This window comes from Aythya fuligula, chromosome 1, assembly GCF_009819795.1.
Source record: "Aythya fuligula isolate bAytFul2 chromosome 1, bAytFul2.pri, whole genome shotgun sequence".
Taxonomy (NCBI): domain Eukaryota; kingdom Metazoa; phylum Chordata; class Aves; order Anseriformes; family Anatidae; genus Aythya; species Aythya fuligula.
This window is the reverse complement of record NC_045559.1, coordinates 26,513,890-26,525,989: the sequence shown is the minus strand read 5'-3', so window position 1 is coordinate 26,525,989 and position 12,100 is coordinate 26,513,890. Positions and strand designations below refer to the sequence as shown.

At 37.4% G+C, this 12,100-nt stretch overlaps 1 protein-coding gene across 1 annotated transcript in view; it reads left to right on the top strand.

Moving 5' to 3' along the window:
- Window positions 1-7,061, top strand: part of CAPZA2 (capping actin protein of muscle Z-line subunit alpha 2) — a 30,607-nt gene extending 23,546 nt beyond the window's left edge. The window contains exons 8-10 of the mRNA XM_032189838.1: window positions 1,476-1,547; window positions 4,006-4,068; window positions 4,900-7,061. Coding sequence (XP_032045729.1) covers window positions 1,476-1,547; window positions 4,006-4,068; window positions 4,900-5,040 — 276 coding nt within the window. The 3' untranslated portion in view covers window positions 5,041-7,061. The remainder of the gene's footprint in view (window positions 1-1,475; window positions 1,548-4,005; window positions 4,069-4,899) is intronic.
- Window positions 7,062-12,100: the final 5,039 nt, after the last annotated feature.

Genomic DNA, 12,100 nt, shown 5'->3' with positions numbered 1-12,100 from the left:
GATGTAACAAATCCCAGAATTAGATTTGATGCTTCATCCCTGTTAAAATTTTAGGCCTGAATGTTTGCTAAGAATGTGACTCAGTGAGAGAGATGTTTGTGCTGCTGTTGGCTTTAGAGCATGGGAAATTTGGGCATCCTGCCCAGTGTATCCTTACAGAGAAGAGGGGGGATTATACTTCTCTGGGTTCTCTAGTTTCACTGGAAAGTCTCAGGATTTTGCACTGAGTAAGCGCTTCTCACCTCTGAGGAACTGGACTGAAAAACACTGTCAGAAGTTTCACCCAGTAATGCTGGATTTGAAAAGGAGTCAATTTTATGCTTAGGATAATACCTGTTTATTGTCAAATGCTTGCTTTCCAATAAAAAATCTAATAAGATGAATCTTATGAAATAATGTTTTCCCATGTAGGAGATCTTTCTTTTGCTTGCATGTAGCTGTCTTATTCTGTGTCATGTTTTCATTTTATGTGCTCTGTGTAAAAATGAGGGTCTCTTGCAAAACTAATGCTCATAATGTATACGAAATCATTGTCTTGTACGTTTAATCAGCAAATTAAAATGTTATTTTGCCTAATAGGATGAGAGACAAATGCTTCTATTTCTCATGACATCAGCTACTTTACGTATGTTCATTTCATCGAAATAGTAAAAATATCTTTAAGGATACTTGTTTAGGTGTCAGTTACACAACTCTTCTGTAGGAATTATTGTCAATTGTTGCATGTGATTCCATATATGCTTTCTGTTTTTTTTAAGATCTCTCATAGTTGCATTAGAAGCTGAATGTTTTCAGATCCTTCCCTCCTTCCCACCTGAATTTAAAAGTACTGAAGTTAGCTTGAGTGAAGTTTCACCAGTCTCCTCCTCCTGCAAAATAAGCAAGGAAGTTGTTCTGTAGATACAGATTTCGTTCTGCCTTGCTACCTAACCTTGACAGACTTTGTACCGAAGAGCTCCTTTGTCTCTATGTGTACCTGCTTTTGTTATGAGCCATATCTGATAGAGGGAAGTATCAAAAACAGACAGATAAAGAAAGGGAAGCCTAATGTTGCGTTGTCTGTAGCACATGGTTTGGATGAAGGAGGAAGAAAGAACTTCACTGTACCCTGAAGCCTTGCCAAAAGTCATGTTAAATATATCTTTACCACATCAAGAATTTCTAGAAAGGTTATCACGTAAGAAGTAAGTCTTCTACTTTGTGTTGCTAAGCAAGGCCTAAGCTTCTTTGCATGAAGTACCACCTGAGGCAGATGAAAACCAAAATGTTTTCAGAGTAGCTTCTTCAATTCCACCCTCAGAAAAAATATTTTAATTCTACAGCATTTTGTTTTATGTGTTGTTCTGTAACATTTTTTGTTTGTTTGTTTAAGTGTGTTAAGTTAGCTATTGGGATAAATGCTACAATGTCTTGATTTTCCTGTATGATTATGTTCTGTAGCATCTAATATGAGTTTTTTGTTTAATTTTCTGTAGGTTCACTATTATGAAGATGGTAATGTTCAGCTTGTGAGCCATAAAGACATACAGGATTCTCTAACAGTGTCTGTAAGTGAACTTTAGGGACCTTAGTATGTATGTTCAAGTGACTTTTTAATTTAACAACACAAGCAAGCTTAAAAAAAAAAAAAAAGAAATTTGGGAGCTAGTTTCTTCTGCATGAATGAGAATTGATGTTCTAATCTATAAATATTTTCTATGTAATATGCACTACTTTTACATAGCATGTAGTTAAATGTTTTGACTTTTTTAAATATCTAAAACCTGTGTATGCTTGCATGTAGCTTATATAAGCTAAATTAACTTTGATTGTAAAGTTTTACAATCAACTTTTTAAAGTTTTAGCTTGCTGTCTTCCTGCACTTCTGTTGTATTTAAACTTCAGTAGGTAGAGTGTCCTTTAGAATGACTTTTTGAATATGAAGAAGGTTTAAGTTGTAATAACCCACTTCAGTAAAGGTATAGTAATTGACTTCAGCAGTAGTCTCTAGGAGATCACCTGTAGCACTCCTTTGCTCACGAGGAGAAGACCAGTATGCTAAAAATAGTTAGCAAATGCTGCCAGTTGAGAAGCAATAGTGAGTATTTTCCCTTCCTTCCCCTTCCTATGTGTAGCTGGTGCTATCAGCCCCCTGCTTCTGTGTATGAAAAGCACTTTCAGAGATGCTTCAGCTTGAGGAACACTTGTGTTTAAAGCATAATTTTGGGTTTAAAACAAAATTTTTCAACTTCGTGACAAATGGATACTCATAGTAACAAGGAGCAGACAGTTAAAATAAAAACTGTGTGGGAATAGCAGCAGATGTATCCTTTAGGACTTGGTACTGTTGCAGCATGAATTACTACTTTTGAAGTAATACTCTTCTTGCCTACTGGAGGTTGTATTTGTAAGCAGTAAGATTTCGTGTTGGGGGTGTTCCTTAAGAAAACTTAAGCCAGTGAAGTTAAACTGGTAAAGGGAAATTTTAGAAGTGAACTGTAGAAGTATTTTCATGCTAATGACTAGTAGTGACCATTTGGGCTGAAAAGATTAGTTCTTCAAAAAGGAACATTGTTCATTAATATAAAGCAGGGCTTGTTGGCTTTTCAGATGCAATAGCAGCATAGAGAATGGTGGACTGTGGTGCCAAGTAATAACGCTTCTGGAGCTGTAAATATAAAATTACTTTTGACCCCATAAGCAGAGAGATCTGTTTACTCCTTCATTCAAGTAAGATTTTTTTCAGGGGAAACTATCCAGAAGAAGTTCTCCTGTCAGTTTCTCCTTTTGCTTCACTTTCTATTGGAATTGACTTAATTCTGTGACAGAAGACCAATGAGTAGAAAAAGATCTTTTGCATAACCTTCCTTCTTCCTCATAGAACAAAAGCAAGTGTGTTGCTGGTTACCAATTTTTTTAACCTTAGCTTTGAGGGTGGAGGCTGTACAGGTTTTTATTTCACAGAGACAGAATGGTAGATTAAAAGGAGCCCTGCTGACTCCTCCTTTTCATTGTTTGGCAGAGATGCAATTTTGTACCCGCAGTGGGCACGAATGAAATAAATAACTGAAGAGTTCTCTTGTTGCTGGAGCTATGAATAATTGGTTACTTTCGTATTCCTAATTTCTGTCTGAGCCAAATAAGCATTTTTACCACAAATTCTTCCTTTCCGTATCAGAGTATTTTAAATCATTGTCTCAGTTCACTGAAAAGTCAAAACCCTTCCCATCTGTAATCCTCTATTAACTTCTCCATCTCTCTAGAGTGTCCAGGAGCACTTTCATGGCTGCTAAGTGCAATTTCAGTGAAACTTTAAACCAGTTAGAGTGGAGACTGCTATAGCTGTCCCCCAGCCATGTAGTCCAGCCTCTGTTCTTGCAGAACATGGATAGATAGATATAGTCTAGTGCTTTCTGCCTGTTCCAGAATATTTAGAAGCAAGAAATCTTGGCTTTGTTTGTAATTAATTCTTGAAGCTGTACAGGAAATTTAACATTGATCCTGTTAACACCAAAACTTAGCATGTTTTTAGAGGCTTACGCATGTGCATTCTCGTATTTATAAATACTGTTCTGTTTCATGTCTTTTTATCAAGCCATAACATTTTAAATCAAAGTATTGTAATAAGCTCTATGATATTCTGTATGCTTGTTTGCAGTTGAACTGTTATGATTTTTTTAATACCATTTCCTATCACAGCTAAATTTATTAGCCTGACACATGCGTTAAAAAAAAAAAAAAAAAAAAACCTATATTGCTGCATACTTGGTTGATTTATTTCCTCATAATTTTAGCTCCTACCCTGAACTAGCACAACACCCAAGAACAATTAAGGCATAGCAACAAAGAATGTAGTGTATGCCTTTTAGATGAATGTTTAGTTCAATTTTGTTTTAGTCACTAAATGGCCACGTGTTCTCGTGGAATCTACGCACGTCTCGTAATTACTGGAAAAAAAACAATGTAATTGGTCTTATGGGAATCATGCTGTACATCAGACCTAATTCAAATACTTTCTTTCTCTAGAATGAAGCCCAGACGGCGAAGGAATTTATAAAAATTGTAGAGGCTGCAGAAAATGAGTATCAGGTACGTTGGTGGAAAAACACACTATCTTTACTCATGTAGATTACCATATATTTGGCCAAAGCTACTATTCTATAATTAGCGTGCTTGATACTAAGATAATGCAGTTCCTTATGGATCTAAATAGATTACATGCTGCTGTCAAATGCATTCTGTTTCCAAACGTTCTGGTGATTGCACTCACCTACATAACATTATGTTCAAAGTTGGTTTTTGAGAGCAGAAAATGCATTTCTGCAGTCCCTAATGTGGTTAAATATCAGTGTTTCCGATCTGTTTCACTGCATTCCTTAAGTGGAATTTTTTGTATAGATTCTGGTCAGAGGCTGCTCTGTTACACAGCTTTGCTAACTATTACTGTAAGCATTATTCAAGTTAGTTGTCTTGAACATAAGGTAAATTTCAGACAGCTTGCTCTGTCAGTTTGAAAAAATGCTCATTAATAAAACTGTAGTAAGTGTCATATGCATTATACTGTGTATATTTAAGTAGAGACGCACTCTACCATCCCACAGAAATAACAGTGGAAAATTTTGGTGTCTGGAAGTAATGATGTATGAGCTAACTCAGATTGGCATTTCATTCATGTTGCTGATTAACACACTGTGGTTTGCTGAGACACCTGGGCCAGGGCCAGGTTTATTGCATCTGTCTAAATTTCCTCACATAGTTTCAGTCTAGATCTAACAACTTTTCTTCATAAGATACAAAGTTAGCATATGTTTATTAAGCCTCTTTAAGAGATAACAGACTACTCAATGATTTAACTTTTTATATAGCTTCCTGGTTCTGTTCTTCACGTGTCTTTGTTTTGTATGACTTTGTGTTTGACAGACTGCTATCAGCGAGAATTATCAGACTATGTCAGACACTACTTTCAAGGCCTTACGTCGACAGTTGCCAGTTACCCGCACCAAGATTGACTGGAACAAGATTCTTAGCTATAAGATTGGAAAAGAGATGCAGAATGCTTAAAACAAACGTTGCATGACTGGATCATTTTAGTGTCCTTGTATACAAATAAATTACAAAAAGTATTTGGAACTGTCAGATCACCCAGTCAGCATGGGCTTTTGCCATGGAAAATCACTGTAAGTAGTTTGGTTAGAGCACAAAGCTTAGCTATTTGATCTTTTTTGTTTTTTCTTTCTTTTCAGAGGGTTGCAACTTCATTGTAGCTGAGTATCTTCCTTTAGAGTTTCTGTTGTACCTTTATTTGTTTTTTATAATGAAGAAACCATGCCTTTAGTTTTCAATTACAAGTTAAGAACAGTTTGAAAATATTTTTGCATATAATAACCCTTTCTCTTGCTTTCATGTGAAGTGGACAACTTCTAAAATGTGCTGGATTCCTTGTGGAGATCAGTAGTGTGCATTTCGAGGTCAAGGTCAACATGGAGTTAGCTATAGGTGCTGTTGTTGAAATCATCTACCCTGTAATTGTATGTAAAATTGAGAAAGCATTGTCTATATTGTTTAGACCTTTCAGCATACTCATTTAGCTAGCTCCATGTTAACTGAACTTAAAAAAGAAAAGGCCAAGGTCTAATGCTGTTTCAAGATTTTGAAATTGAATAAAAGTACTTATTTCAGAAATTCATTTAATGCTTTGATTCTGACAGTTACTTAAATGAGCTCAAACTCCATCTGCCCTTGAGTTTTTATCATAAAGCCACAAATGTATTATAACATGGCATATTGTAATATATATAATCCTGTACTCATTACCATGTCTGTCAGTTTATTTTTTTCTTGGATTGAAATGTACTAAAACTCAATGTGACATTAAAATGCAAATTTTCTATTTATTTGAGTATCAAATTGCTTCCTGACACGGCCTATTTTTTGCTATATTTTTAAAGGGTTGTTTAAAACAGCTGCAAACTTGTGGCCCATTGGCTATTTTCAGTGTATTTGCAATTTGCTGCAATATTATCATACATTGTTTCCATCTTCATTTAAGAAACATCTACCTATGGAAGTCCACTTGATATGTGTATCTTATAGCTTCATATGGAAGAAACTACAAGCCCCAGAATAACATTTTATACTTTGCTTGTATGATAGATCTGGTATTGAAAATGGATGTCAGATATTTAAAAGCACAGGCAAAAGCCATCATTACAAATGCTGTATTTCACTTCAATGAATTCAAAATTTAATTTTTAATTGGATGGAAACCTGTTCTAAAAGATACTATCTAATTATATGCTCATGATGAAAAAATAAATGGTAGGTTTAGAAGGTAGGTATTTATGTGGGCTCCTAAAACAGTAGAGCTTACACAAGGGTTGTATATTTTTGTTTACAATATGATCCAATTAATCACCTCACACTGCAAGTCACAGTATAGCAAGAGGAGGAATCTCAACTTGTACTGAGTAAAAAAAAAAAAAAAAAGTACACAATAGTTTACTGTTTGAAGTGTAATAGCAATACCCCTATGTACCATTCTTCAATGTTTTATTATAAAAGGGTATAGAGTCCTTGAAATTGCTGCTACTTTACAGTACTAAACTGTATAGTAGAAACTGTACTAACTTGTATCATAGAGAGTTGTCTTTGTTCTACAACAGTCTTCCTGGAGAGTTTCCCTCTTAATTGTCTTTGTACATCAGCTATTGAACCACGTTGTTGTTTAAAAGAAGCTTATAAAAGCTGTATGCAAGCTGATAACAGATCCTGAGTCATTGTCTAGTCACTCTGTCAATCTTCATTAAGATCTAAATACAAAACTTGTCACAGTATTTTCTTCAACATATACTTAAGAGCAAGCTAAAGAGTAAAAAAAAAAAAAAAAAAAAAAAAAACAGTGAATGGACAGTTAGGAGAACTGTTAATGGGCAGCAGTGGGGCAATTAACTATTCTAGCTGTTAGAAAGCTGTGTACGACCAGGATCAGCACTGGCTAAAAGTCAGAATGCTATTTTTCTTACCTGAAATAAAAAGCTAATTTTAAGCGTATTCCCAATAAAGAAGTATTTTACTGTGAAGTACTCTATGGTTGTGTTTTCCTCTCTGTTAATTCAGTCCTATGATAGATAGTCTTGACTGCTGTCTTCAAAGAACGGCATCCTGCAGGCTCAGTTCTAAGCCTATCTATCAATTTGATAGAATATCTTCATATTACTTAAACTTTTTTCTTGATGTGCTAATTTTTTTTTGTCTGTGAGACAGTTCTACACCTTAAGCGTCACATCCATTAAATTACAGCTTCAGCAAAGTGATTTAGAAGGAAATCAAATATTGTTACTTTTTCTAAATGGTACATTATATCACATTTAGGGGTAATGGCTCCCCAGATGAAGTTGACCAGAATTTATCATGGCATATTTGGAGTTCTTGATTTCTCTCAAAACTTTTGGATGTGACTTGCACTTTTTTAAAAAAAATTCTGTTAAATTGGAGAATTTTAGGACTGCTTGGTAGGTTTGTGGCGATTATCTTAACGTAACCTAATACTTCTTTATATTCTATTTTTAAATATAAAGACAAGCTTTGTATTGTGGAATGCTGATGTACTAGATATTATTACTTGTAATACGGACTTGTAAAATGCTTGTGTTTATGAAGTGTACTATATCTTATGCATCCCAGTGCCCCCATTACACAAGAAATTTTTAACTTATGCAAGTAAATAATTGTTTTTTCTGAACATATGAAACAGGAGTTACACTTCTGCTTTCACGTTCTTCTGAGTATCCCCTTCATGTATGTCTGTCTTAAAAATCATGCTACAGGTAGAACAAGACTTTACTATCGTTGTAATTTTAGTTACATCCCTTCTGCTTCTTACATCCTACATGCTAAAAACAATTCTTGCTGGTTCGTCTGGGGACACTGCAACATCGTTCATTAAATGGTTATTTAGCCCAAGGTTGAAAGTACTACTTGAGATTGTGCACCTTCTTTAGGTAAAGACCATCCAGATCTACACCAGTGGTGTTTGGAAGTAACACCTTCTCTCATCCTCAGTGACCACACACTGGTTTGGCTGGCAAAGCAGTTTGTTCAGGCACGCTTGAGCCGCCTATGTGGTGAGCATGTCTGGAGGATCACATTAAATCTACCCCTCAAATTTCCAGACTTCATATAGTGTAGGCATCGAGGGTGAATGCCAAGTGTTGGATTTTATGGGTTGCTCCTATCATACTGAATTACTTGCTGGTACAAATGTGGCTCCAGTCACACTTCTTTACTGGAAAAACTGAAAATGTTCCTCTTGTGGTGCAACTGTGACCTAGGTTTAGGTTAAACTTAAACTTAGAGTTTCTTCATAACCTTGCAGAAGTATCAGTTTTTGACAGTGGCAACTCCGTAATGTGTCTTAGTTTTATTATTTTTATTTTTTTTTGTGGAAAGGTAAACATTTGCATCCAATTTAAAAAGTCACAATTTCTTTGAAAAGCGAAGGGAAAGGAACAGTGAGAGCAGGCACTTTATTCCTTCTGTGGAAAAGCAGGCTCGATACTCGGCACATTTTCTCACTTACAATGTTTTCCTTTGTTTCTGTGGTTGGCTTATCTGTAATTGGAAACATTCAGCATGACTTTTATCCATGTGCTCATCACAGGAGAGGGTAAGAGTGGTAATACTTGCCTTGAGCATATTCTGTAAAAATGTTCAGACTTTTCTATGCATCTTTCCTTGCAAATCAATTAAAAACTGCACAGGCAAACCTGTCAAGTTTAAAAAACAAGCCTCAGGCGCATATAGGGACTGTTGCTTGGCTAGGTGTGGTTTGAAATAACTAGAGGTTTGAAACAACTTCTAGCTTATGGGCTTGTAAATGTGCTCACAGAAGGAGTCATTGGTTGGTTTTGGGGGGGAGGCAGCACATGCCCATAATCACCTGTAGGAAATGCTTGTTTCGGTTTTGTGTTTGAATAACCTTAATATATTTCAGTGTCAAGTGCGTACATAATCCAGTTCTGTAGTTAACAGCAAAAGAATTTGGAGTAGTTCCTTTAATAAACAAGTAGTTTACCCTTCAAACTTGGTTCAGAAGTCAAATAGGAATAATATCGTAGAAGGCTGAGCTATGGCTTTGGCACAGTGCTGTGAATGCAAGACAAGCAGTGTTGTAGGAGGGTTTCCAAAAAATGTGCTCACAGCTTCTTTTGTTGCAACTGAAGATTTCATCAAATGGGTTGCCAGTTGCGGTGGTGAGTAGGCAAGCCTGCTGAGTCAAAAGCTACCTCTTGTGGTATGTCTGGAAACTAGACTGCCTTTTTTGGGTAGAGAAAAGAGTTTTGGCCCTATGAGGTAAATGGAGGACTCCGACTTCATGGAGTAAATGTTCAAACAACTGGCTACAAGAGAACCTGGTTACCTTTTCATTTGCAAGTAAAACAACTTTGCACCTAACAGAAAAATCACAGCCCCAAGCTCTTACGCGGAAGACATGTTTAATTTCCATTTTCTTGGGATGCAATGACTATGAAATGTTTTCCTTCCAGCTGCTTGAGCTGCCTGCCTCTTCAATGTGTTGACTTTCTTGGGTGCTGGATTGTGATGCGTGCTGTCTCAGGACTTAGGCATCTTGCAGAAGCCAGGTGCTTACCAGTGGTGGAAATGTTCAAAACCTTGCTGTGCTATTGAGCTATGTCTGTGGGTTTGGGATGCCATCATCCTGCCTTCTCCTGGGTGAAGCAAAATATCTAGTTCTAACACAAAATGCATCACCAAGATTGTAAGACATACAAGAGTATGAATTAATGTTTTTTTTTGTCTCCTATTCAGCCTGAAGAGCGGGAGTCGGATACTGTAGTTCTGAGGAGAGCTTGACCTGTTATTCCCATTCCAGTCAGCCATAATCTAGTCAAATCCTTGAGGGTTTTGCCCCAAATACCTCTGAATCTTCAGTAACCTGCAGTCTGTATATTGACTTAGGACTTGTTTCTACCGTCTCTAATAACATGTGTTTATAGCTTCCATGTAATTTGAAAATAGGGGGAAAGAAGCTCAGCAAAGGGGTAAGTTAATGACAAAAATAAATCATTATTCCAAAGATGAGCACGCTTAAATACACTTCTAGTTTTGCTGTGACATTTAAGGTTAATATCTGCACAAGCATCAGGAGTAGAAATCTGAGCTTTTGAGAGCCATTAACAGTTTTAAACTAAATAGCAGGAAGAAGTCTGCTTTCCTCTTTCCTCTTGCATGGAGCTGCATTGTTAAATCCCCTTTCAGATGATGTAAAACTGGTAAACTTTGCAAGTCTTTCACTGCATTGTAAAAATATGAACGAGAGGAAGCAAAGGCGTAGTTGGCCACAAAGCTGTTGTGGTTAACGACTCCAAAGGTCAGATGTTTGACTGGAAGAACTCTGAGCAGTGGTGGCAGTGGTGGTGTTAGAGGAGTCTTCACATCTTTCAAGGGGAAGAAGCAAAAGCTCATCTTGGTTCTTATTACACAGCGTGGTGGCACCAGCTGCACCCTGGCTGTACTTGGTGGGACAGAAAGTTGTCTGCTTCGAAATAAATAGTTAATAAAATTTAACTTTCAAGTTCCTGTAGGCCTTCAGTAGTGGTACTATTAGGGTAGGTATAGGAAAAGTTAAACCTTCCTTGCTGGCTCTTAACCTCTTTTTATTTTAGCCGTCTTCAAATATGTTTTATATATGTTTTATGGATTTGAAGAGTGTCTCCAGACTGTGCAGCTTTTAGGCTAAACACTAATCCCAGCAATTCTAATTTCAACATGAAATTCAATACTTAAAATAATTTCCTTACATCCTGCTCTTTGGTTTCTTTTAGTTTCCAAAAGCAGATTGGTTTTGCTCTGCATCTTGTTAATTTATTTCCTCCTGCTAGGAACTGGCACTGAAGGCTGTAGAGTTCCCTGGCATTATTTTCATCAGTAGTGAGAAGATTTCTGTTATTATTATTCTGTTATGCTAAATTATTAAAAAATAATAATAAATACAGCTGGGTCAGTGTGTGCGCCCTATGATACCCCTTTCTAGGGGCAACGTGGGCACCGAGTGTGTACAAAACAGACTGCTCTGTATGCTGATGATGGGGGCTAGACAGCAAATGAATCCTGAACTGGGAATCCTGGAATGGAGAGCTGAGGGCTGCTACGGGCTTTTCTGGGGTGATGAGATGGATCTTTGTTATCGGGGATGTTTGTACCAATACGGGCAGTTCATCCAGCAGTACCTTGTAAGCGCTGTTGTCAGTCAAAGCTGAAGAGGCGAAACGCACCACTCAAACCTCACGGCTCCCCGGTTCTCTGCTAGGAAGCACGTGGTGTGCTTTCTCCTGCCTTTCTTCTGTGTGGAGGAAAAGAAAAGGAGCAGTGTTCAATCAGAGTTGACAAGGCAGCGTATGCTAGAGGTCATAGTATTCTCCCTCCACCTGAGCTAGCCAGAACATCTCATGGGGTATTAGAGAAGCGTGTGTCATTCAAGAACCCATTTAAAGTTCCTGTAGGTGTGCGCTGATGGATGCCCAGAATCAGCTCAATTGCAGAAGCCTAGACCTGAGATACCTGCTGAGAAAGGAAACGCCATTTGCTCATGAAGAACTGAAGTGCTGCTGCTGTTCGAGGGCTCTGCTACAAGGCCGGGTCAGAAGCTGCAAGGTAACTGGTTCTGTGGGTGTCAGAGGAGCTGGAGTTAAGGAGCAAGCAGAAGAATCACTTCACTAATAAATGTTGTGAGGCATCATCTTCCATTTAGGAACTTAGGGACCGCTCCTCAGCTCTTTCAGCTGGATACCGTGCAGTTGGTGTGCCTGGAATTACAGTACCTGGATGGAGATGGTGAGGTAGAGAGTGTCACCACGTAACTTCCCAAATAGTAAATTTGACTGCTGGATATGTCACCCTTCTAATAAGGTTCTTCCAAAATATAGTAGAGTTTGTGAATAAATTGTAACTGCTGTCAGAATGTGGTGACCTAGTGCCTGATACTAAAACACAGATGATGACATGGTTGAGAAACAGCAGGCACAACCTTGGCACTCCCACAACCAAGGATGGTTGTTCTGGGAAAAACCAAAGTTACCACCCAAGTAATGGGCCCAAGGAA